Source organism: Dasypus novemcinctus, chromosome 27 (assembly GCF_030445035.2).
Source record: "Dasypus novemcinctus isolate mDasNov1 chromosome 27, mDasNov1.1.hap2, whole genome shotgun sequence".
Classification (NCBI taxonomy): Eukaryota; Metazoa; Chordata; class Mammalia; order Cingulata; family Dasypodidae; genus Dasypus; species Dasypus novemcinctus.
In genome coordinates this window covers 33,974,469-33,999,321 of record NC_080699.1, presented here as the reverse complement: position 1 = coordinate 33,999,321, position 24,853 = coordinate 33,974,469, and the positions used below count along the sequence as shown (strand labels likewise).

The window sequence follows — 24,853 nt, the reverse complement described above, 5'->3', positions numbered from 1 at the left end:
ACATTTTTTGGATTACTATTTTTTTTTTTTTTTTTTTTAAAGATTTATTTATTTATTTAATTCCCCCCCCTCCCCTGGTTGTCTGTTCTTGGTGTCTATTTGCTGCGTCTTGTTTCTTTGTCCGCTTCTGTTGTCGTCAGCGGCACGGGAAGTGTGGGCGGTGCCATTCCTGGGCAGGCTGCTCTTTCTTTTCACGCTGGGCGGCTTTCCTCACGGGCGCACTCCTTGTGCGTGGGGGCCTCACGCGGGGGACACCCTTGCGTGGCACGGCACTCCTTGCGCGCATCAGCACTGCGCATGGCCAGCTCCACACGGGTCAAGGAGGCCCGGGGTTTGAACCGCGGACCTCCCATATGGTAGACGGACGCCCTAACCACTGGGCCAAAGTCCGTTTCCCGGATTACTATTTTTTAAGACTACATTGAGACTTGAAGTTCAGGAGTAAGTGAGCAACACTGAAAATTTCTTTTAACACCTTGATAAAAATTTTGTATTAATTTTATTAATTTGGTTAAATTGGTCCAATCAGAATCAGCATGGAAACAAAACAGATCACCAATGTTGCCATGTTTTTCTTCTCTTCCAGAGGTTTATCCTGTTAGCCCCCACTAGCCCACAGCCACATTCTCATTTGGCAGCAAGGGGTTTGCACAGTTGCTGCCAGAATATTTTTCTTATCAGTCAACACTTTAACAGAGAGTTTTCCCACAAGCATGATTTCACTAACAAGGGCCTTATTTAGCACTTTTGCCTGTATGGAACATTATATTTGTGAATTAACCTTTCCCTGTGCAAGTGGCTCAACTTGATTTCCCTCCGTTCTAGCCTGCAAGATGCCCTGTTGTAAAACTGACAACTTTGGCTGAGCATCTCCAGGCATAGGAGGGGGAGGAGATGTCAGCGGGGGGAGAGTGACTTTCTAAAGTCAGTTAATGAAGGAGTTGAAGGCAAAACAACTTTAGATTTAGTGTCAAAACAGATTTAGTAATAATCCAAGTGGGCCAAATAGTAACAGGGAATAAAACATCTTGTACATGTAAAATTTTAAACTCTTTTTCCTACTCTTTCCCAATCTCCTAATTCTAAACTTCCTATTGCTGGGGACTATGAGCAATATTTTTCTATAATCTCTAAGGGTTCTAAAAAACAAGACTCGTTGGCCTCAGCTCCTCCTGCCTTGAGGAGTTGTTTGAGGAGACAGACATAACTGTCTCCATTTCCCATCATAACCCTACTAGAATACCCGAGAGTGTCCTTACTCACTGAGGAAATGGAAGGCCTTCTAAGCCACTCAGGGCTCTGTGCCGTGACATACCTTTTAGCCTGAAGTTCTTCTTCCCTTTGGGTCCTTGTTTGAGCATCAGTTGCTGAGACCAGCTCAGCAACAGGTCTGCATGAAGGGAAGGTGATGCAGAACTGAGGAAATAAAAGGACAGAAAGAGAGACACAAGAGAGGAAATAAAGATGGGACCAGGAGACTTCACAGCTTTTGAAACTGAGAGCCTCAACCCTAGTTTCCTCATCTTATTTATTTGAAAGCATAAAGAGCAGCTGTGGGCTACAGGAAGCAACTTGCAACATCTACAATAAGGTAATTTACAATAACAGGAGGCAGCTCAGAACATCTTGTGCAATAACAAGAAACAACTAATAGGTAAACCAGTTTCCCACAACAGCCACTCTCTAAGCCAAACTCAGCATGTAAATGTATTACTTACCCCCACCATGACTCCCAGAGATGAGCCTCCCTGGTGTTGAGGGATTACTACCAATCACTAACTGTTATGTAACTAGAAAAAGACCTTGAATAAAAGGGGAAATGGTCAAGACAAATGATTTTATATGACTAAGAGCCTTCAAAAAAGAGTCAGGAGGTTGTCAGAGGGGTCACACTTACACACACCTCAGCAGGATCCCAGAGACAGCCAAAGTAGATACAACCCCAGGTATTGGTACTCCTGACAGCTATGGAGACACACAGGTTCTATGATCATGGCAGTTGGCTATGGAGGTCAGTGCCTTGTCAGTGGGCCCTACTTTGGAATTTGTGTTCCTGAGTGTGACGGAGTTGGACTCAGATGTGACCTCTCTACACATGCCTCTTCTGTTACTTTTACTGAACCTGTGGTTGGTGCTGGGGTTGGTGTATACCCAGGAGCCTTGAATTTCTGGATTTTATATGTGCCAGCTGGGCCCTGAGCCTCAGCAGAGTTGCGGATCCTACTCTCCGGTTTGTTGTACTTGCACAAGTTGGCTAATAGGAAGGTGAAGATGGTCAACCACCACACCTGGGGACCAAGAGTGCCTACAACTCCAAGCAGGAGAATCACATCCATCAACCATGTGGAATCTAAGCCCTCTCTTGATATAGAGGTGGAGTGGACATCCCCCACTCAGGGTCCACAGGATGGAGGAATAAAATATGGATTAGAGCGAACTTACTGATATTCTACTATAGAAATATTGTGACTAGTAATGGAAGAAACTGTAGCATTGATCTGGAGAAAGCAGCCATGGTAGTTCCTGAGGGCAGGGAGAGGGGAGAAGAGATGAGATGTGGGGGGCATTTTCAGGACTTGAAGTTGTCCTAAATGATATTGCAGGGACAGATGCTGGACATTATAGATCCTGCCACAACCCACTGAATGGACTGGGGGAGAGTGTAAACTACAATGTAAACTATAAGCCATGCAGTGCAGGCAGAGCTCCAAAATGTATTCAGGAAATGTAATGAATGTGCCACACTGATGAAAGAGGTCGATGTGGGAGGAGCGGGGCAGTGCGGTGGGGTATGTGAGAACCTCTTATATTCTTTAATGTAACATTTTTTGTGATCTGTGTACCTTAAAAAAGACAATTTAATTTTTTAAAAAGTCTAAAAGTGATTGAAGTGATGAATTCACAACTATGTATATATATACCTTATACCATTAATTATAGTCTTTGGATGGATTTATACTTTGTTAGTATTTATCAATAAAATTGATTTATTATTAAAAACAAATAAGCAATGGGACCCCTAAAAAATGAAAAAAAAAAAGTAAAAGATTTAAATCATACAAATTATGTTTTCTCTCCATAGTGTAATAAAATTAGAAATGAATAACAGGAAAAATATTGGAAAACTCACAAAGACGTAGAAATCAAATAATACTCTCCTAAATAACCAATGGGTCAGAGAAAAATTCATAAAAGAAAATTGGAAAATACTTTGAGATGAATACAAAGGCACAACATTCCACAAAATTTGTGGGATGAAGCTAAAGTGTGCTTAGAAGAATATTTATAGTTATAAATGCCTATATTAAGAAAGATCCCAAATCAATACCCTTACCTTTTACCTTAAAACACAGGCAAAAGTAGCATTGGGAAAGAAATATTAAAAATCAGAACATAAATCTGTGAAATAGAGAATAGAAAAACAACAGAGAAAATCAACTAAACCAAAAATCGGTTCTTTAAAAAGAGCAACATTAAAAAACTATTAGCTAGACAGATTAAAAAAAAAAGAGAGAGCAACTCAAATTACTAAACTTCCAATTACTAAATTTCATTCAAAGGAAGGTAACAGGGGACATTTTATAGACTTTACAGAAGAAAAAAGGACTGTAAGGGAATACTGTTGATTCATGTAACAACATGGATAAGTGAAAAGAAGAAAATCAAAAAAGAAACTGTCTACAAATTAAATATGACGAAATAGACGAGTTCCTAGAATTCACTTACCTAGGTCTACTCAAAGTATCAAAAACTGGGTGGGGCAGTGGACTTGGCCCAGTGGTTAGGGCGTCTGTCTACCATATGGGAGGTCCGCGGTTCAAACCCCGGGCCTCCTTGGCCCATGTGGAGCTGGCCCATGTGCAGTGCTGATGTGCACAAAGAGTGCTCTGCCACGCAGGGGCGTCCCTGCGTAGGGGAGCCCCACGTGCAAAGAGTGTGCTCCTGCCCAGGAATGGCACCGCACACATGGAGAGCTGACACAACAAGATGACGCAACAAAAAGAAACACAGAGTCCCATGCCGCTGACAACAACAGAAGTGGACAAAGAAGACACAGCAAATAGACACAGAGAACAGACAACCGGGGGCGGGGAGGGCAGAGAAATAAATAAATAAATCTTAAAAAACAAAACAAAACTGGGTGGCTTAAAACAATAGCAATTTTTTGTCTCACAGCACTGGAGGCTGGGAGGCCAAAACCAAGGTAGAGGCAGGCCATGCTTCCTGTGAAGTCTGTAGGGTTCTGGTCATGCCTGGCCCACAATCCATGGTATCCTTCAGTTGTGGCACAACAAATCCCTACCTCCATCACATGGCCATCTTCTCTGTCTGTCTGTGTCCAAATTTCCTCTCCTTGTAAGGACACAAGTATGTTGGATTAAGGCCCACCCTAATCCAGTTTGGCCTCATCTTAACTAATAGCATCTTCAAAGAGGCTATTTCAAAATAGGGTCACATTCACAAGACCAGAGGTTAGGATTGAGTTGAATGTATCTTCTGGAGAACACACAATTTAATCCAGACTAAATAAAAACTACTGAAGTTGACTCAAGAAGATATAGAAAATCTGAATATACTAGAAAATTAAGGAGATTGAATTAGTAAATCAAAAACTTTTCACAAAGAAAATCCCAGACTCAGATGGTGTCAAAGTTGACTTCTACCAAACATTTTAAAAAGAATTAATACCAATTCTTTACCAACTTTTGCAAAAAATATAGGAGGAGGAACTTTTCCCAACTCATTCTATGAAGCCAGTTTTATCCTGATACCAGAATCAGATGAAGGGAGTGGATGTAGCTCAATGGTTGAGCACCTACCTCCCATGTATATGAGATTCCAGGTTCAATCCCTGGTACCTCAAAAAAAAAAAAATTAAATGAAGACATCACAGTAAAAGAAAAGTACACATCAACATCACTTATGAATAAGATCCAAAAATTTTCTACACCAAAATACTAGCAAACTAAACCAGAAACATATAAAAAATGATTATAAACCATGACCAAGTGGAAATTATTCCAGGAATGCAAGATTGGTTTAAACTCTGAAAATCAAATAATGATTCACCATACTAAGAGAATAAAGGATGAAAATCACGTGATCATTTCAACAGCTGCTGAAAAAGCATTTGACAAAATCCAACCCCACTTCATGATAAAACAAAACAACAACAACAACAAACACTCAATAAACTATGAATAGACTATAACTTCCTGAACCTGATAAAAGACTGAATGCTTTCTCATGAAGATCTTGCCATTTCTATTTCACATTATACTGGTGGCTCTAGCCAGGGTAATTAGACAAGAAAATGAAGCAATATCAACATAGAAAAGGAAGAAGTAAAACTATCTCTATTTTTAGATGACATGATCATGTATACAGAAAATCCTAAGGAATTCACTAAAAAGTGTTCTAACTAATAAGCAAGTTCAGCAAGGTTGCAGGGTACAAGATAAATATACACAAATCAATAGTATTTCTATATTTTAGCAATGAACAATCTGAAAATGAAATTAAGAAAAAAAATCCATTTACAGTAACAGCAAAAAGAATAAGGCACTTAGGAATAAAATTTGACAAAAGAAGTGCAAAACTTATATCTTAAGACTTAAACTAAAAATATTATTGAAAGAAATTAAAGAAGACCTAAATAAATGGAAAGCTATTCAATGCCCTTTGGCTGGAACATTTCATATTGTTAAGATAGCTATATTCTCCAAATTGAGATACAGATTTAATGTAATCCCTATCAAAATCCTGGGTGGTTTTTTGGCAGAAATTAGCAAGCTGATGCTAAAATTCATGTGAAAAAGGAAGGGACCCAGAATAGCCAAAAATCATTGAAAAAGAACAAAGTTGGAGGACTCCTTTCAATTTCAAAACTTACTACAAAGCTACAGTATCAAAATAATATGGTACTAGCATCAGGATAGATACATAGATCAATGGAATAGGATTGAGAGCCCAGAAATAAACCCTCGCATTTCCAGTCAATTGATTGTTTTACTTTCTTTCTTTTTTTTTTTTTTTAGAAGATACTGGGAATTGAATCTGGGACCTCGTACATGGGAGGCAAGCACTCAACCAATGAGCTACATCTGTTCCTTCCAGTCAATTGATTTTTACAAGGGTGCCAAGACAATTACAATTCAACTGGAAAAGAATAGCTTTCCAACCAGAAGAGAGAGGAAGGAAGGGAAGGAGGGAGAAAAAATTGGACCCTTTCCTCATATCATACACAAATATAAACTCAAAATGGGTCATCAACCTAACTGTAAATGCTAAAATTATTAATTTCTTTGAAGAAAATGTAGGTGATTTTGGAGTAGGTATAGATTTCTTAGATTTGATAAAATCTAAGTATAAAGGATAAAAGAAAATTAGATAAATTGGACTTCATCAAAAGTAAAACTTTTGTGCCTCAACGAATGCCATTGAGATAGTGAAAACACGGGAGGTCTGTGGTTCAAACCCCAGGCCTCCTTGACCTGTGTGAAGCTGGCCCATGCACAGTGCTGATGTGCGCAAGGAGTGCCCAGCCATGCAGGGGTGTCCCCCGAGTAGGGGAACCCCATGCACAAGGAGAGCCACCCAGCGCAAAAGAAAGTACAGCCTGCCCAAAATGGCGCCGCACACACAGAGAGCTGACACAACAAGATGATGCAACAAAAGGAAACACAGACTCCCGGTGCCTCTGGTAAGGATAGAAGCGGTCACAGAATAACACATAGCGAATGGACACAGAGAGCAGACAACTGGGGTGGGGGGAAGGGGAGAGAAATAAATAAAAAATAAATCTTCACAAAAAAAAAAAAGATAGCAAAAAGATGACCCACAGAATGAGAGAAAGTATTTCCAAATCATATATCTGATAATATATTCAGAATGTATAAAGAACTCTTACAACTTAAAAGACAAAGACGAATAAAATGAGCAAAGGATCTGAATAGACATTTCTCCAAAGAAGATACACACATGGCCAAAAGGCACAAGTCAACCTCATTAGCCATCAAATCAAAACCATAATGAGATATCATATTGCATTCATTAGGATGGTTTTAACAAAAAATACAGGTAATGACAAGTATTGTAGAAGGTGTGGAGAAATCGAAACTCTCATATGCTGCAGGTGGGAATGTAAAATGGTGCAGCTGCTTTGGAAAACAGTCTGACAGTTCCTCAAAAGGCTAAATATAGAGTTTCCATATGACCCAGAATTTGCACTTCTAGGTATCTACCCAAGGGAAATGAAAACCTAAATCCACCCAAAAAACTTCTACATGAATGTTCATAGCAACATTATTCACAATAGCCAAAAAGTGGAAGCAACCCATATGTCCATCAACTGATAAATGGATAAATTAAAAATGGTATAGCCATACATTCGAACGTTATTCTGCAATAAAAAGGACTAAAATACTGAAACATGCTACAACATGGATGAATCTTGAAAACATGCTAAGTGAATGAAGCCAGTCAAGGAAGACCACATATTGTGTATTCCATTTATATGAGATTTCCATGACAGGTAAATCAATAGGGAGAGAAAGTGGATTAGTGGTTGTCTAGGACCTGAATGGCCAGGAGGAAATGGGGAGTGACTGCTAATAGGTATGGGGTTTCTTTTGGGGTGAAGAAAATGTTCTAACATTGCTTGAGGTGATGCTTGCACAACTTGGTGGTACAGTAATAACAATCGAATTGTGCACTTTAAATGGGTTAGTTATACAGTATACGAATATCTCAATAATTGGGTTACATATATATTTTTAAAGGGGTAGGAGAGAAATTGGACAGTAGCTAGAGGAGGAGAGTTGATTTAATGAGAAAAATAAAAGCATGATTGTATACTGAAGGGAATGATACAATACAAAGGGAATACAATTGAGGATGAAGGAGCAAGAAGGGAGAATTTCTAGAGCAAAATCCTTGAGGGCAAAGGTGAGAGGACTTAAGTAGAGGAGCTGATTGTAGCTCAGTGTAGACTACTAACCAGTACTTATCTAGAAAAATAGCAGGAGGAAGGTAAACCTGGTGGGAGATTGTGGGACTTCTAGTCTAATTGCTTCCATTTCTTTTTCAGTGAAATAGCAAGTAAGCTGATGAGCTGAGAATGAGATGGGGGGTGGGGGTGGGTGGAGATTTTGGAGGTCTAAGGCAACCAAAGACATAAAATAGTCATCCAGGAGAGTGACAGAATGAATGAACCAGAGAAATGAAGTGGATGCTGAGCCACATGAAGGGCCCACTTGAGGCCAGCAGTCATCATTTAATTGAAAGGCAGACCAGTCAGCATGGTTTTGGGTTTTTCTCTAGTCACAAGCAGTGCATGGTGCAAGTGTGGAGTAGGCAGGCAGTTGGATTTAAACAGGATTATGGTTTCCCCAAATGAGTGGAACAAAGAGAAAGGAACAAGTGAGTTCAGAGATAACAGCCATCATTTACGAGGGAGCCAAGGGAAGCAGGGGAGGCCATTTTTGCATTAGAACAGGAAAGCAGGGATTTCAATAAGGTATCATTCAGTGAGGAAACACCTGTTCAGAAACTGCATATAATTTTTTATCAGTTAATTATTATTGAGCACCATATCTCTCCAAAACTCAGTTGCTTAAAAAAAGAAAGTATTTATCATGGCTCCTGAATCTATATGAATCTTATTGGGTGTTTCTGCTGTTTGGGTCTTGGCTTGGCTCACTCACGCAAAAAAAGAAAAAGAAAAAGAGGTTCAGGACACAAGGGATCTTTGTTGATCGCTGACCATGAATACCAGAGGGTACAGCAGTTGGGAGGAGTGTGCAATGGAACCAGAAGAACACACAGAAAGCCATGGGCACCCAGATTCCAGGGGATTTAAGATGTCCTGGGATTTCTGGGTTTCTGTGGTGAGCAACTTAAAAGTTATTGGTCCGAATGATGAGATGAGCCCAAGTCAGATAGTGGTGGCAAGGCTGTCAGTGTTGGGGTGGGGTAGAGTTTGGGTGCGGGGGACCCTCCAGGCTGCGTGCAGATGAAAAGAAATAGCAGCTATCTCTTTTCTTTCTTTCTCCACCACCCCCGCCCTGCTGTTTTTGCTGTCTGTGTCCATTTGCTGTGTGATCTTCTGTATCTATTTCTATTTTTGTCTTCTCATCTTTCTCCTCTAGGATTCACTGGGATTTGATACTGGGGACCTCTGATGAGGAGAGAGGCTCCCTGTCAATTGCACCACCTCAGTTCCTAGTCTCTGCTGTGCTTCACCTTGACTCTCCCCTTCTCTCTTTTGTTGCATCATCATCTTGCTGCATGACTCACTTGTGCAGGCACTGGCTCACCAAGCGGGCTATCAGCTCACCACGCAGGCACTAGCATGCCGTGGAGGCACTGGTTCATCATGTGGGCAATTTACATGGGCACTCGATTTGCCAAACGGGCACTTGGCTTTCTGCGCGAGCACTGGCCAACACACAGGCACTCACGTGGGCCCTTGGCTCACATGGGCATCTGGCTCATTGCACAGGCACTCTGCTCACCATGCAGGCATACTTTCTCTTTTTCTACTTTTTCACCAGGAGGTCCCAAGGATTGAACCTGGGTCCTCCCATATGGTAGGTTATAGACCTTATCACTTAAGCCATATCTGCTTCCCAAGCAGCAGCTATCTTTATTTGTTTAGTATATGCCAGGCTCCACGCAAATTACACTTCATATATTACCTTACTTATGCCTCATACCACCCTATGAGGTGGGCATTAAGAGCTCATTTGGGAAAAGACTCTCCCTTTAGTGTTAAAATAGCATGCAGGTACCTCAGCAGGGGGAGAGTGGAAAGATTGTTGCTTTATTTCTCCCAGCACTACTTTTTTTTTTTTTTTTAAGTTTTCTTTTATTTATTTCTCTCTCCTCCCCCCACCACATTCATTGTCTGCTGTCTTGTGTCCATTTGCTGTGTGTTCTTCTGTGTCCGCTTGCATTCTTGTTGGCACCAGGAATCTGTGTCTCTTTTTGTTGCATCATCTTGCTGTGTCAGTTCTCTGTGTGTGTGGTGCCACTCCTGGGCAGGCTGCGCTTTTTTTTCCACTTGGGGTGGCTCTCCTTATGGGGTGCACTCCTTGCACGTGGGGTTCCCCTACGTGGGGGACACCCCTGCGTGGCACAGCACTCCTTGCGCACAGCAGCACTGCACGTGGGCCAGCTCACCACACAGGCCAGGAGGCCCTGGGTTTGAACCCTGGACCTCCTATATGATAGGTGGACACTCTATCAGTTGAGCCATGTCCGCTTCCCAAGCACTTCTTTACTAAATAACTCTCTCTCTCCCTTTTTTTGTTTTTGTTTTTGGTTAAAACTTACAAAGCAATCAATTCTTTCTTTGTAAGAAAATAAACAACAAAAAAGGAAAACAACCAACATTAGATATAATCAGTTCTAATACCTGTTGCATATTATTTCAACTCTTTTTAGAATTAATTACTGTATGCAGGCCTATTATTCTTGGTTAACAAAAATATTGTGACTGTCTCTCCATATCAATTCATTTATAATGTAGAGATGAAAAATCTTTTAATCAAATCTTTGTGCAGAAGCTTATTTTCTTAGTATAAATTTCTAGAAGTGGAAGAGCAGGATCAAGGGGTTCATATGTTTTAGGAGTTTTGGCATTTATTTCCAAATTTTTCAACAGAAAATTTCACCCATTTTATCTTATCGTCTCATCAGGCATGAAGGAAAGAGCACCCATCTCTCATTAAAAATATACTATTAAATGCTTTAGAAATGGAAATAAGCTTTCTTTTTTCCTCTGAAAATAAAAATAACTTATACTTAAGCTATCATTTAAAACTATTTGCAAACTGAAAGATTAAAATTGTATTTCATTATTTTAATTTGTATTTCTTTGCTAATAAATTTAAACATTTTGTCAGGAAAAATGTTAGCATTAGTCCCACTTAAATGACATTAATCCAGGAATCAGATGTGGCTCAAGTGATTGGGCTTCTGTCTACCATATGGGAGGACCCAAATTTGATCCCTGGGGCCTCCTGGTAAAGGTGTGGGTGCCCATGTGGCAAGCCAGTGCCTGCATGGCCAGCCCACGCAGCAAGATGATGACACAACGAAAGAGAAACGAAGGGGAGATTCAAGGCAAGTGCTTCAGAAACCAGGAACTGAGGTGGCGCTAGTGACAGGGAACTTCTCTCTACATCAGAGGTCCCCAGGATTGAATCCCAGTGAATCCTAGAGGAGAAAACAAGAAGTGAAGACAAAGAAGATCACTCAGCGAATGGACACAGACAGCAAAAACAACAGGGAGGGGGAGAGGGGGAAGAAAAAAATGACATTAGTCTAACTGATATATAATGAATGTTTGGTAATAATATTCATAAAATGGCATTCATTGAGCAATTTTTCCAAATTGGTACTTAGCTAGTTATTACATAAACCTGTATAGAAGAATCAATCTGTGACCTGTAAAAAATCACAGTCCAAGGAAGTCAATGGTCAACCAACAAATGTTTACAGAGTGCCTACTGTTTGCGTGTAACTATTTTTTAAAATTTATTGAAGTAGATCACTCATTTATAAACATACATAAACAATAAGTATATAGTAGTAGTTGTGAACTTAACAAAACAAACATATGTAACATCATACGGGTCTCTCTTACCTCATTCTACTACCAACACCTTGCATTGTTGTTAAACATTTTAAACTAATGATTAAAGAACATTGTCAAAATATTACTACTAACCAAAGTATTTTCCTCCAACCCACCCTATTATTATTTTTATCTTTATATCATGTATATATGAACATATGTGAACAATAAGTATACAGTAAAAGCTGTGAACTTACAAAGCAAACATGCATAACATACATCAACCTTCCACCAACACCTTGCATTGCTGTGAGACATTTGTTACAAATTATGAAAGAATATTGTCAAAATCTTACTATTAATTATAGTCCTTACTTTACATTTGGTGTATTTTCCCCCCAACCCACCCTATTATTATTTTTTAAATATATTTTTATGACGGAAGTTGTAAACTTACAAAAAAAATCATGCACATGTGTAGAATTCCCAAACAACACCCCGCTATCAACATACCACACTGTGGTGAAATATTTGTTACAGATTATAAGATAATATCATCTGATAGTTACCACATCCATCGTGTGCATTTGGCTCACATTTTCCATACTGCCTCATTATCAACATAGTACATCTTTTGCATAGATACAAGAATATTATATTACTGCTAACCACAGTCCATAGGTCACTCCAGCTGTATTATTCCCATGCTTCTCCACATTCCAAAACATTCTGCAGTAGTGATGGACATTTGCTCTAGCTCACAAAGGACACTCTTGCATCTGTACCATCAACTACAATTCTCATCCACCTCTTGGTTTACTGTCCTATTCCGTTCCTGGATTATTCTCTAGCATTCTGTCAATTGGCATTTACATCCCTAGACTACCATTTTCAGCCACATCTCCATTTACAAACTAGCTGTTACTCACTACGTATTACCATCCACTCCAAACATTTCCACCCTGTTACAGTAAAGCTAATTAAAACTTCCACATACATTAAACATCAGCAATCCATCTCAGTCCTCCTCTTATCTCCTTTTAGCATCCACCACTTACCATCAGGTCTTAAACATATTTTCCTACAATTTCTTCTAGAAGCTTTATGGTTATTACTTTTATAATTAGGTTTTTTATCTATTTTGAGTTAATTTTTTGGAGAAGGTGTGAGATAGGAGTCCTCCTTCCTTCTTATGGCTATGGATATCCAGTTATTTCAGCACCATTTGTTGAATGAACTGTTCGGCCCAAGCTGGGTGGGTTTGACAGACTAGTCAAAATTCACTTGACCATACATATGACAGTCTGTTTCTGAACCATGAATTTGGTTCTATTCGTCTGTATGTCTGTCTTTATGCCAGTACCATGCTGTTTTTACCACTGTAGCTAGGTAATATGATTTAAAGTCTGGAAATGAGAGTCCTCCAACTTGAGTTTTCCTTTTTAAGATGTTTCTGACAATTCAGGACCCCTTACCCTTCCAAATAAATTTGATAATTATGTCTTCAATTTATTTTAAAAATGCTGTTGGAATTTTTATTAGGATTGCATTGAATATGTATGTCAACTTGAGTAGAAATGACATCTTAATGATATTTAGTCTTCCAATCCGTGAACATGGAATGTTCTTCCAATTATTTAGGCCTTTTTAAAATTTCTTTTAACACTGAGTTGTAGTTTTCTGAATACAAGTGCTTTACATTGTTGGTTAAGGTTATTCCTGAATATTTGGGTTTTTTATCAGTCATATTTTATTTTCATCACTCTTTTGACATATTTAGTTGCTTTTATTGATATAATCTTTATTTCTAGACTCTCTCCCAGACCTCTCTCTCCTGTCTTTTCCTTTCAGGCTCTAGCACCCCCTTTAGTATTTCCTGAAAATCTTGTCTTTTGCTTAGAAATGCTCTCAGTTTCTGTTTATCCGACAATATTCTAAACTCACCCTTGTTTTTGAAAGACAATCTTGCTGGATATAAGATTCTTGGCTGGAAGTTTTTTTCTTGTAGTATCTTAAATATATCATACCACTGTCTTTCTTGCCTCCATGGTTTCTGGTGATAAATCAGCATTTAATCTTATTGGGTATCCTTTATATGTTATGCATTGTTTTTCTCTTGCTGTTCTCAGAATTCTCACTTTGTCTTTGGCATTCGACATTCTGATTAGTGTGTGTGTATCAGAGTTGGTATATTCGCATGTTTTTTGGATGGGAGTATGATGTGCTTCTTGGACATGGATATCTATGTCCTTAGATAGATGGGGAAATTTTCTAGCATTATTTCTTCAGATATTCCTTCTGTCCCTTTTCCCTTCTCTTCTCCTTCTGGGACACCCATGATATGGATGTTTGCATGTCTCTTTCTGTTATTTATTAATTTTTTTTTTTTGAAGATTTATTTAATTCCCTCCCTCCCCCGGTTGTCTGTTCTGTGTCTATTTGCTGCGTCTTGTTTCTTTGTCCGCTTCTGTTGTCGTCAGCGGCACGGAAAGTGTGGGCAGCGCCAATCCTGGGCAGGCTGCACTTTCTTTCGCGCTGGGCGGCTCTCCTTACGGGTGCACTCTTTGCGCGTGGTGCTCCCCTACGCAGGGGACACCCCTCCGTGGAGGGGCACTCTTGCGCACATCAGCACTGCGCATGGGCCAGCTCCACACAGGTCAAGGAGGCCCGGGGTTTGAACCGCGGACCTCCCATGTGGTAGACGGATGCCCTAACCACTGGGCCAAGTCTGTTTTTCTCTTTCTGTTATTTAGTTCCCTGAGACCTTGTTCAATTTTTTCCATTCTTTTCTTTATCTGTTCTTTTGTATGTTCACTTTCAGAGGCCATTTCTTCAAGCTCACCAATCTTTTCTTCTGACTCCTCAAATCTGTTATTATATGATTCCAGTGTATTTTTTATTTCATTTATTGCAACCTTCATTCCCATAAGATCTGCTATTTTTCTATGTATACTTTCAAATTATTCTTTGTTCTCATCCAATGTCTTTTTAATATTCTTAATCTCTTTAGCCATTTCATTGAATTTATTATGGAGATTTATTTGAACATCTATGATTAGTTGTCTCAACTCCTTTATATCATCTGGAGGCTTATCTTGTTCCTTTACCTGGGTCATATCTTCCTGTTTCTTAGTGCGGATTGTAATTTTTTTTGGTGTCTTGGCATTGGGCTTACTAGAGTATTTATTCTATGTACAGTTTTTCTCTCTAGTTTCAGGCTTCCTGTCCTTTCTCCCTTGCTGGTTGTGTGGTAGGAGCCAAGGATGTCATTGGTACTATAAGCTGTGGAGGCTCAGGCTGCCCCCATTGCCCCAGGGACTGATGAAGCTTCTCCCAACTTTCTCCTCTGCCAGGGATAGGGACATAGTCACACACAGCTGTGTGGAATAATCCAAGTTGTGCAGGTCTAGACTGTAGTTGTTCAGAGAGACTGATGAAGCTTCACACCCCTTTCTCCCCTGCCTGGGGAGGGGATGGAGCTGCAGGTGCGGGCAGCAATCTACACAGTGTGGGTCCAAGATGACTGCAGTTGCCCCAGTAGACTTCCGATTAGTCAGTCTGTGCCAGCCAAATGTACCTGCAGTTACCTGGAAAGGTTGGTGCAGGCCCGCCAGCTTTCTCCCTGCCAGAGGTGGGACTGAAGCCTAGGCTAGGGCTTCAGGCTGACGATCTGGGTGAAAGAAACTGGCCCCTACCATCACTGTGATTTTTGGTCATCCCAGTTTCCCCTCATGCTGGGGGTGGAGTCAAATGGCAGCTACTGGCCTCTTTCCAACTTGCACAGGTTCAAACTTTAGCTGTTCTTAGGGTTATACTTTAGTCAGCCAAACTTACTAATCAGTTGCTGAAATTGGTGGTCAACTGTCTCATCCTCCCCTGTTTTGGGGAAGTGGAGCTTCCAATTTCAGCCACAGAATAGCTCCTGGGGTAGCCTGTGCTGCAAAGTGGGATGTTCACTGGCCTCCAAGGCTAGGCCTGTAATTTCCCGGAGAGGCTGGCGCAGGTCCCCTGAGCTTCCTCCCTGCCAGAGGTGGGGCTGGGGCCTAGGCTAGACCTGCCATCTGATCTGGATGGAAAGAAGCCAGTCCTTACCAGTGTTGTGATTTTCAGTCTACCCTGCTTTCCCTCATGAAAGGCGTGGAGTTAAGATGGCAGCTACCAGCCTTTTTCTAACTTGGACAGGTTCAAACTTTAGCTGTTCTTAGGATTATACTTTAGCCTACTGAATTTACTCATCAGAAGCTGAAGTTGGTACCCAGCCGTCCCTTCCCCCCCCCATTTTTGGAAAGTGGAGCTTCCAATTCCAACTGTGGAAGAGCTCCCGAAGCAGCTTGTGCCTACAGTGGAGGATGGGCACCAGCCTCTGATGTGGAACGCTCTACTTACAAATCTCTGCAAATGGGCAGTCTCTTCCTTCCACTTCTTCAAAGATGTTGCAGGATGCTCTTCTGGTCTCCTGGAGCCCCCAAACAGGTGCTTCAGATAGCTCTAGGTATTTACTAACTGCTCTGTAGCAGGAGCTGACTCTAGGAGCTCTTTACTCTGCCGTCATCTTGTTGGTTGTGCCTGTAACTATTTTTTAATAACAACTTTATGGAGGTATAATTGACATATAATAAATTTCACATTTTAAAGTATATCATTTGATAAGTTCAAACACACATACACCTGTGAAACCATCACCACAATCAAGATAACGAACATCTCCATTACCCACCCAACCCCTGCCAAATTTCTCTTTGCATCTTTGTAGTCTCTCCCTCCCTATTTGGACCCTTCTTCCCCCACTATTCCTAGGCAACCACTTTCTATCACCATGGATTAGTTTGTATTTTCTAGAGTTTTATATAAATGGAATCCTGTAGTATGTACTTTTGGAGGGGGAGTTTCTGGCTTTTTTCACTTAGCATATTGTATGGATATACTGCAATTTATCCATTCATCTATTGATGGACATTTATGCTGTTTTCAGCTTTTGACTATTACAAAGATTGATGCTATGAATTTTATAGAGTCTTTTCCTGGGCATATACTTTCATTGCTCTTGTAGAAATACCTAGAAGTCATATGGCTTGGTAATATGGAGGTATGTCTCAGTTTGCCAGAGTGCTATGGCAAATATCATCCAATGGGTTGGCTTAAATGACAGGAATTTATTGGCTCATGGTTTTAAGGCTCGAGGAAGTCCAAAATCAAGATACCAGCAAGACTTTCTTTCTCCTGAAGTCTGTAGTGTTTTACTGCTGACCATTGGCAATCCTTGGGGTTCCTTGGTTTGCATTTCTGATTCTCATCAAATGCCATGTCCTCTCCTTCTCTGGATTTTTCAGCTTCTGTGACTTCTGGGTTTCCTTTATAAGGCCTCCAATAATACGGCTTAAGACCCGCCCTGATTCAAACACCAGTTCAACTACAACTAACATCTTCAAAAGGTCCTATTCACAATCGGTTTACACCCACAGAGATGCAGATTGAGATAAGAACATGTATTTGTTGGGGTACATAATTCAACCTACTACAGTATATGTTTAACTTTTAAAGAAATGACCATATTGTTTTCCAAAATGATTATACCATTCTTCGTTGTCATAGGGAGTGCATGTAAATTCCAGTTGTTACACATCCTCACCATTTGGTATGGTTACTTTTTTAATATAAGATATTTTCATAACTGTGTAGTGGCATCTCATTTTGGTTTTAATTTGGACCAATAATATGGAGTATTTTTTTCATGAGTTTATTTTCCATATGCATCTTCTTTGGAAAACTGTCTTGAAATGCTGTTAAAATTTTTGCCCATTTAAAAAATTGTGCTGTTTTCTTATTGAGCTTTGAGATTTCTGTGTATATTTTGGATACAAGTCCTTTGTCAGACATGTGATTTGCAAATATTTTCTACCAATCTATGGTCTGTCTTTTCATTTTATTGTGTTTTTCAAAAACAAGAAGTTCTTAACTACGATGAAGTCCAATTTATTAATTCTTTTCTCTTATGGATTATGCTTTTGGTATCAGATTTAATAAAATATTTGTCCAACCCAATGCTGCAAAGATTTTTTTCTTTTCCTCAGATAAGTTTTATATTTAACATTTTGGTTTGGGATTTATTTTGAGTTAATTTTTTTTTTTAAAGAAGGCGCTTGGGATTGAACCCAGGACCTTGTACATGGGAAGCAGCACTTTACTACTGAGCTACACCTATTCCATAGTTACTTTTTGTATATGGTGTAAGGAATGTACCCAAGTTCAATTGTCTTTTGCAAATGGGTATCCAATTATTCCAGCATAATTTGTTGAAAAGATTGTTCTTTACCCAATGAAAGGCCTTTTTTTCTTGAAAAACAAATGATCATGTATATGTGGGTCTATTTCTAGGGCATAACACTTTTTAGTATTCTACCCAATGTCCCATGAATTATGAGATTTCCCAGTCTGGCTAGCTGAATAAGAATGATCCCTGGCCTGTATGAGCACTGAGTAGTCTTCCCTCTAATACTTTCAGATGGTTCTTTCCCTGGTCTGCGGTTGTTTTGCCACATGCATGTACAGATCAGTGCTCAGTTGAAGACTTCAGGGAGACTCTACACAGATCTCAGGAACTCTCTTTGTGCAACTCTTTTGTCTCTTGTATTCTGCCTTATGAACTCTAGCAGCCTTGGCCATCCTGGCCTCTCAGTTTTGTCTACTCAACTCAGGGAGATCACAGAACTCCTCTGGTGGGTCTCCTCAACTCAGGGAGATCACAGAACTCCTCTGGGGTTCTTCCCTATCCCCCTTACCCGCAAAACCCCCACCCTTCCATGGCCTGGAAACTTACTCCAGCCAGTCAGTTTGCCAGTTTGATTAGTTGTAGGACTCACCTTGTTTGTTTTCCATCTCTCAAGATTCACTGTCTTTGTTGTCTGATGTCCAGTGTCTTGATAACCAATGTTTCATACATTTTGTCTGTATTTTCAGCGATTTCAGACAAAAGAGTATGTTAGGTTCCTGTTACTCCATCTTGGTTGATGGTGAAAGCCTTCCTGGTACTACTGCAAGAGCTGGATCTATTAACAGAGACCAAAACAGACAAACCTTCAAACAGCTTAAATTCTAAAGGGAGAAGTCCAATAGCAGATACATGAAAAAAAAATTTAATATGCATAAGTAAATACTTTAAGAAGGTAAGTGTTATGGAGTAAATAAAATGGTAATGAGATAGAGGCAAGCAAAGTGTTAGGTAAGGGCAGCTCTCAGGAAGTGACAGTTGATAAAGTGTATTATGAGAAGGAGGCTGTCACTTGAAGAGCTAAGATAAGAGTCTTCTACGATAAGGATACAAGGCAAGTCCAATGACCCCAAGACAGAAATAAGCTTGACCTGATTGATGGAACAAATACAAAGCTAGTGTGGCTGGAATATATTTTAGGCTGGAGAGAGGTTGGTACAGTAGGCTGGGCTTAGAGTAAAAAGGGTCTTGTAGATCATTGTTCTGGTTATTTATTGCTACATAACAAAACACCCGAAAATGAAGTGGCTTAAAAACATCATTAACTTTGCTCATGAAGCTGGAGATTGTCTGAGGTTAGCTAGGCAGCTCTTGCTAAAGGTCTTTCATGTGGTTGCAGTCAGATGAGGCTGGAGGTCATCCCCCAGACATTCTTCACATGTCTGGAGCCTGAGCTAGGAAGATTTATACAGCTGGAGGCTGGAACATCTTTGGATCCTTGTCTACCTTTCTCTTTCTCTTTGAGGTCTTTCCATGTAGACTTAGGGTAACCCAATTTCTTACATGGTGGCTGAAACTCCTAGAGTAATTACCTCAAGAGAAATTGGCAGAAGCTGTAGGCTATTTTCAAACCTAGCCTGGGAAGTCACACTTCAGCCACATTTGGTCCACTGAGATAGTCAGAGGGACCCACCCAGTTCCAAGGGAAGGAAAAACAGATTCCACCTCTTGTTGGAGGAATGTCAAATAATGTGTGGACATGTTTTAAACCACCACAGCCACGGTAAAGAGTTTGAATTATCTTATTACAATGGGAAGTCATTAGTGGGTTTTTCACAAGGGAATGACAGCAATGATTCACAATTTTACAAAATCATTCCGTCACGATTACTAGACACAAAATAAACATGCAAGAATCAATTGTATTTTCATAAACTAGCCAAAATGATTAGAAAATAAAATGATAAAATTAATGTTTAAAAGAACATTAAAAATACCAAACACTTAGGAATAAATACAAGAAAAGATGTGCAAGACCTTTATGCAGAAAACTATAAAACTTTATTAAGAGAAAGTAAAGACTAAATAAATAGATACACCAAATTCAAGGATTAAGACCAATTATTGAAAAGATGTCAATTCTCCTCAAATTGGTCCATAGATTTAATGCAATACTAGTAAATATATCCATAGGCTTTTATGTGGAACTTGACAAGGTAATTCTAAACTATACAGAGAAATTAAAAGGGTCAAGAATAGCAACTCACTGTTGAAAAAGGAGGGAAAAAAGCAGGAGGAGCAGGAAGGACTTGCTCTACTTGATATCAAGGCTTATTATAAACCCATGGTAATGAAGGCAGTGTGATAGTGACACAGGGAACACACATAGAAAAATGGATATACAAATAGACCCATGCACATATGGATAATTGATTTATGACAAAATGCCACTGCAAAAGAGGGAGAAGAATGGTCTTTTCAGTAAATGAAGCTGGGATTACTGGGTATCCACATGGAAGGAAGGAAGGGAAAGAGGGAAGGAGGGATGTATATGCTCTAAGAAATTTTTGCACATATGTACTGGGAGACATGTATATGAATGTTCAAACAACATTATTCATAATATCATCAAACTAGGACAACTCAAAAAATTAGCCAGGGAAAAGTGTAGTGTGTCGCAATGCATAATGAAGTGATAAAACTATTTTAAAAAGTAAAGTTAGGATAGTGATTATCTTTAAAAGGGATCGAGTAGGAGCAGATGTAGCTCAAGTGATTGAAGTGCCTGCTTCCCACGTATGAGGTCCTGAGTTCAATCCCCCATATATCCTAAAAACAAAACAAACAAACGATAAAACCAACTCTCATTGGGGAGTGGATGTAGTTCAGTAGTTGAATGCCTGCTTCCCATGTACGGGATCCTGAGGTCAATCCTGCTACCTCTTAAAAAAAAAAAGAGAGAGGGGGGCGGTTAATGGGAAGGGGCATGAAAGGGTAGTACTTCTAGAATGCTGGGTACATTCTATTTCTTGACCTAGAAGGAGGGTATTTGCTTTATAATAATTCATAGAATAATTGTACATGCATGTTTTATGTAATCCTTTATCTGCATGTTATAGTCAAAATTAAGTTTTAAAAAACCAAATTCACTTTGGCTATTGTGCAGGCACACAAGTTTGCAAGTAGGAAGTTAAAATGTCCAGTAAAGACATGATGGAAGCTTGAACTGAGGTTGAGAAGTGGTGAGATTTAGGAAATATTTTAGATAGAGGTAACAGGACTTGATGTGGAATGTGAAGGAAAAATACAATGATAAAGCAAACAAACACACTGACAGTCATAAAATACAGTGAGAAAGTATACAACAGAAATAACTAAGCTCTTGAGACAGAAAACATTAACGTGAAGTGCCAGGTTGTGTGAGTGGATATTAGATGGAGAATTTCTGTCAACCGATTCTTGACACATATTATGGAAGAGAAATGAATGAGGGGATGATACAATTCATAGGAATAGTGTTTCTTAATAGTTGTTTACAGTTAAATATGTATTGCTTTGTGCTCTTGCACATTATTTTTGAGCCATTTCAGACATTGTTTCTCAAATAGATTTTTATCTACTTATGACTATCATGGTAGTTACACAATAAAAGGTACAGAATATTCCTTCAAATACAGTAGGCATTCCATAAGTTCTGACTGAACTATGAAATCTTGAACAAATACCTCACATCCCCGAAAACCCAGTTTTACCCATGGTCAGAAAGCATGAGGGGAAACGGACTTTGGCCCAGTGGTTAGGGCGTCCGTCTACCATATGGGAGGTCCACGGTTCAAACCCCGGGCCTCCTTGACCCATGTGGAGCTGGCCATGCGCAGTGCTGATGCGCGCAAGGAGTGCCTTGCCACGCAAAGGTGTCCCCCGCATGCGGGAGCCCCACACACGCAAGGAGTGCGCCCGTGAGGAAAGCCGCCCAGCGTGAAAAGAAAGTGCAGCCTGCCCAGGAATGGCGCCGCCCACACTTCCCGTGCCGCTGACGACAACAGAAGCGGACAAAGAAACAAGACGCAGCAAACAGACACCAAGAACGGACAACCAGGGGAGGGGGGGAAAGTAAATAAATAAATAAATCTTTAAAAAAAAAAAAAGAAAGCATGAGAACCACATGATCCAGACTGCCTATATTGCACTGTATATATACTGTATAATACATATTAATAGCTCTTATGTTATTGACTTAATCTTAAGTTTAGACTATTACTGGAAATTTTATTTTTAACATACTTTGTTTCATTAAATTGATGGGTGTGGGAATAAAGGGGGAAAGGGATACAGAAATAATGACTGGAGACAGAAGCTAGTGGAAAGGGAAAATTCTGTTACCTAACCTTATCTAGGAACGCTTCCTGCATGAAGTCAGTGTTGGTTTAAGAACTATCCAGAATTAAGCAATAAAAGCAAGAAAGACGTCCCCACCCACCCCCACCCCCACCCCTGCTCCCAGGCTTCTGGGGCAACGAGAGTGGGATAAATGGAGTGATTTTAAAACTCTTTGTGGAGTCTCTGATTCAGTAAATAACTTATGCATGGCTCTCCCTTTCCTATGCACTAAATATCTTATGACATTAAAAAATCCACTGTTGGGCTGAATGAGAGTGAATATTGCTTTGAAAGACGTGTGAGATTATGTTACAGAATTTAAGAGAACTGAAAATAAAACCAGGACTAAAGAGAAAGCAACAAAGGGAAGAGTCTATTAAGTATAGCAAGGTAAATAATAGTTAGTGCTCATACAATGTTTACTGTGAACCAGGCATCTAAGGGCTTTAGACCTGTATTAACTCATTTAATTCTCACAACCATGTCCTGAGGTCATCCTCATTTTATAGGCAGAGTAACCAAAGCACTGAGGTGGTTGGTTATGTAACTTGCCTGAGATCACACAGTAAGTGGCAAAGCTGGAATTTGAAGCCAGGAGTTTTTATCCTAGAATCCACACTCATAATTAAGTCAGGATGCTTTGAAAAAGAGAAGAGGATAGAATAAATTCTGGGACTTCCTTATGCTTCTTCATACTGTTAACTTATAAGCTATGATAATATTTTAATATCATGAAGACAAATAATTAAATCATCTCCTACCTCATCCCTATTACTTATTCCTTTGGCTTTCCAATCAGCAACCTTAAGTAACTATTAGCTGTTCTTACGGGTGATTTTCAGAGTTAAAAATGTAGCTGACCTCAGCATTCTTTTAAAAAACTAACATATATTTGCTATTTAAAACAGTGCATAATTTATCCATAGTCATTGGTCAGCCTCTGATTACAAATTTGCCTTGGAAAAAACACAACCCTGCTTTGAGGTTTTAAAGATAAAGACCCAAGATAAACAATTAGATTTTCAGCTTTGAAGAGCCCTGAAATACCTTATGGCTACGTATTGGATTTGGTGTGCTAATGTTCCTTAAGTTCCAGCACTTTAGAGTGCTTTCAGGGGTGACTAATAAACTAAATTTATTACCAGAGGTCACAGAGCTGTCATAATTGACAATCTTCTTTTTTAATCTCCTAACACTGGAGGATATGAAAAACCGTGGGAAAACTCTGCTACTCCCAATTCAGGGAGAATGTTATTGGAAAGCTACTTTTTTTTTTTTTCTGGGCTCAGGAGTTCTTACAGGTTCAAGCTATAGACAGGCTGTACAAACGCAATAAAGACATCTAATTTTCTAAAAATGGTCACACCCACGCAGACTAGCTGCACAACAATAGATCAATAACTGAAAAGAGCTGCTTTGGCTCGGGTTTCTCGGAAAGCCACAGCATACAAGCTCTAGCCCTGGCCCGTACATGCTTTTTTAAACCTTCCCCAGAAATGCTCTCTTTTCAGCCTTGGCGCCTTTTCCGGATCTACCCCCAGCAGGGTTCCCCAGCTTCCACCTTGGACGTCAGCCTCTGCATCTCGGGGCCAGTTTAGAGGGAGGAGAGAGAGAGCGAAATGGTCAATTCCTCCTTAACTCCGAGCCCCCTCGCGGGCCTCACCCCTCCTCCCAGGGCTGAGATTGGAGAGGAAGTGGGAAGGCTCGAATCTGTTCCTCACACCAGCGCCCTCATGCCCCCACCCTTCTCCTCGGCTCTGGGGTTCGGCGCGCCTCCTTCCCGCCCCTCGCCTCGGGAGAGGAGCGGGCGGCGCGGGAGGGCTCGCGGAGAAAGGCTGGCGGGAGCGGCCCGGCCCCGCTCGGCAGCCGCGGCCTCGGCGGTGGGAGCCGGAGACCGGCTGGCCGCCGGCGCGCCAGGCCCGAGGGCAGCCCCCGAGACCGTGGTGGCCGGATGCACGGGCGCGTCACTTCCGGGCGGTGCAGCAGCGGCCGCTTGGAAGATGGCTGCGCCCTGTGGCTCGGAGCTGCCCGCCAACTCGCCGCTAAAAATCCCGAAGATGGAGGTGCTCTCCCCGGCCTCGCCTGGGGGCCTGAGCGACGGAAACCCATCGCTGTCCGACCCGTCCACGCCTCGGGGTGCCTCCCCGCTCGGGCCGGGCAGCGCGGCGGGCTCGGGGGCAGCGGCGTCCGGGGGTCTCGGGCTGGGGCTGGGGGGCCGCAGCGCCGCCTCGTCCTCGGTCTCCTTCTCCCCTGGCGGCGGCGGCGGTGGGGCTGCGGCAGCAGCCGCCGCCGCCGCCTGCCGGGGCATGTCGTGGACGCCGGCCGAGACGAACGCGCTCATCGCAGTGTGGGGCAACGAGCGGCTGGTGGAGGCGCGGTACCAGCAGCTGGAGGGAGCCGGCACGGTGTTCGGCAGCAAGGCCCCCGGGCCAGCCATGTACGAGCGCGTGTCCCGGGCCCTGGCCGAGCTGGGCTACGAGCGGACCCCGTCCCAGTGCCGGGAGCGCATCAAGGTAACCGGCCGCCCGGCCTGGGGCAGCGAACCTGAGGCAGAGAGAAGGCGGGGACGCGGGCCTCGGGGGCGGGGGCCAGTCCTGTCGGAGCTCAGGGCTCCCCTCCGGGGCCCGGGGGGCGATTCGCCGCTCCTCCGCCTCTTTCTCCTCTCCCCGGGAGGGGGCTTTTTT

At 41.3% G+C, this 24,853-nt stretch overlaps 1 protein-coding gene and 1 long non-coding RNA gene across 8 annotated transcripts in view; one reads left to right on the top strand and one right to left on the bottom strand.

Moving 5' to 3' along the window:
- Positions 1–1,314: 1,314 nt before the first annotated feature.
- On the bottom strand, positions 1,315–24,096 carry LOC131276242 (uncharacterized). Of its 3 annotated transcripts, XR_011647651.1 has the most exons (5): positions 23,833–23,916; positions 22,722–22,807; positions 18,442–18,627; positions 15,968–16,153; positions 9,843–11,220 (listed from the first exon to the last, which is right to left on the bottom strand). It is a non-coding gene; the product is annotated as an uncharacterized lncRNA (long non-coding RNA). The 3 variants fall into 3 exon arrangements; XR_011647652.1 differs by lacking the exons at positions 9,843–11,220; positions 15,968–16,153 and adding an exon at positions 1,315–1,416 and having other exon boundaries at positions 22,931–24,096; XR_011647653.1 differs by lacking the exon at positions 15,968–16,153 and having other exon boundaries at positions 9,803–11,220.
- MSANTD2 (Myb/SANT DNA binding domain containing 2) overlaps positions 23,853–24,853 on the top strand; it is a 32,107-nt gene continuing 31,106 nt past the window's right edge. For 2 of the 5 annotated variants that reach the window (XM_058289066.2, XM_058289067.2), the window contains exon 1: positions 23,853–24,682. In XM_058289066.2, coding sequence (XP_058145049.1) covers positions 23,903–24,682 — 780 coding nt within the window. In that variant the 5' untranslated portion in view covers positions 23,853–23,902. The remainder of the gene's footprint in view (positions 24,683–24,853) is intronic. The other 3 variants (XM_058289064.1, XM_058289063.1, XR_011647650.1) reach the window with 2 other exon arrangements.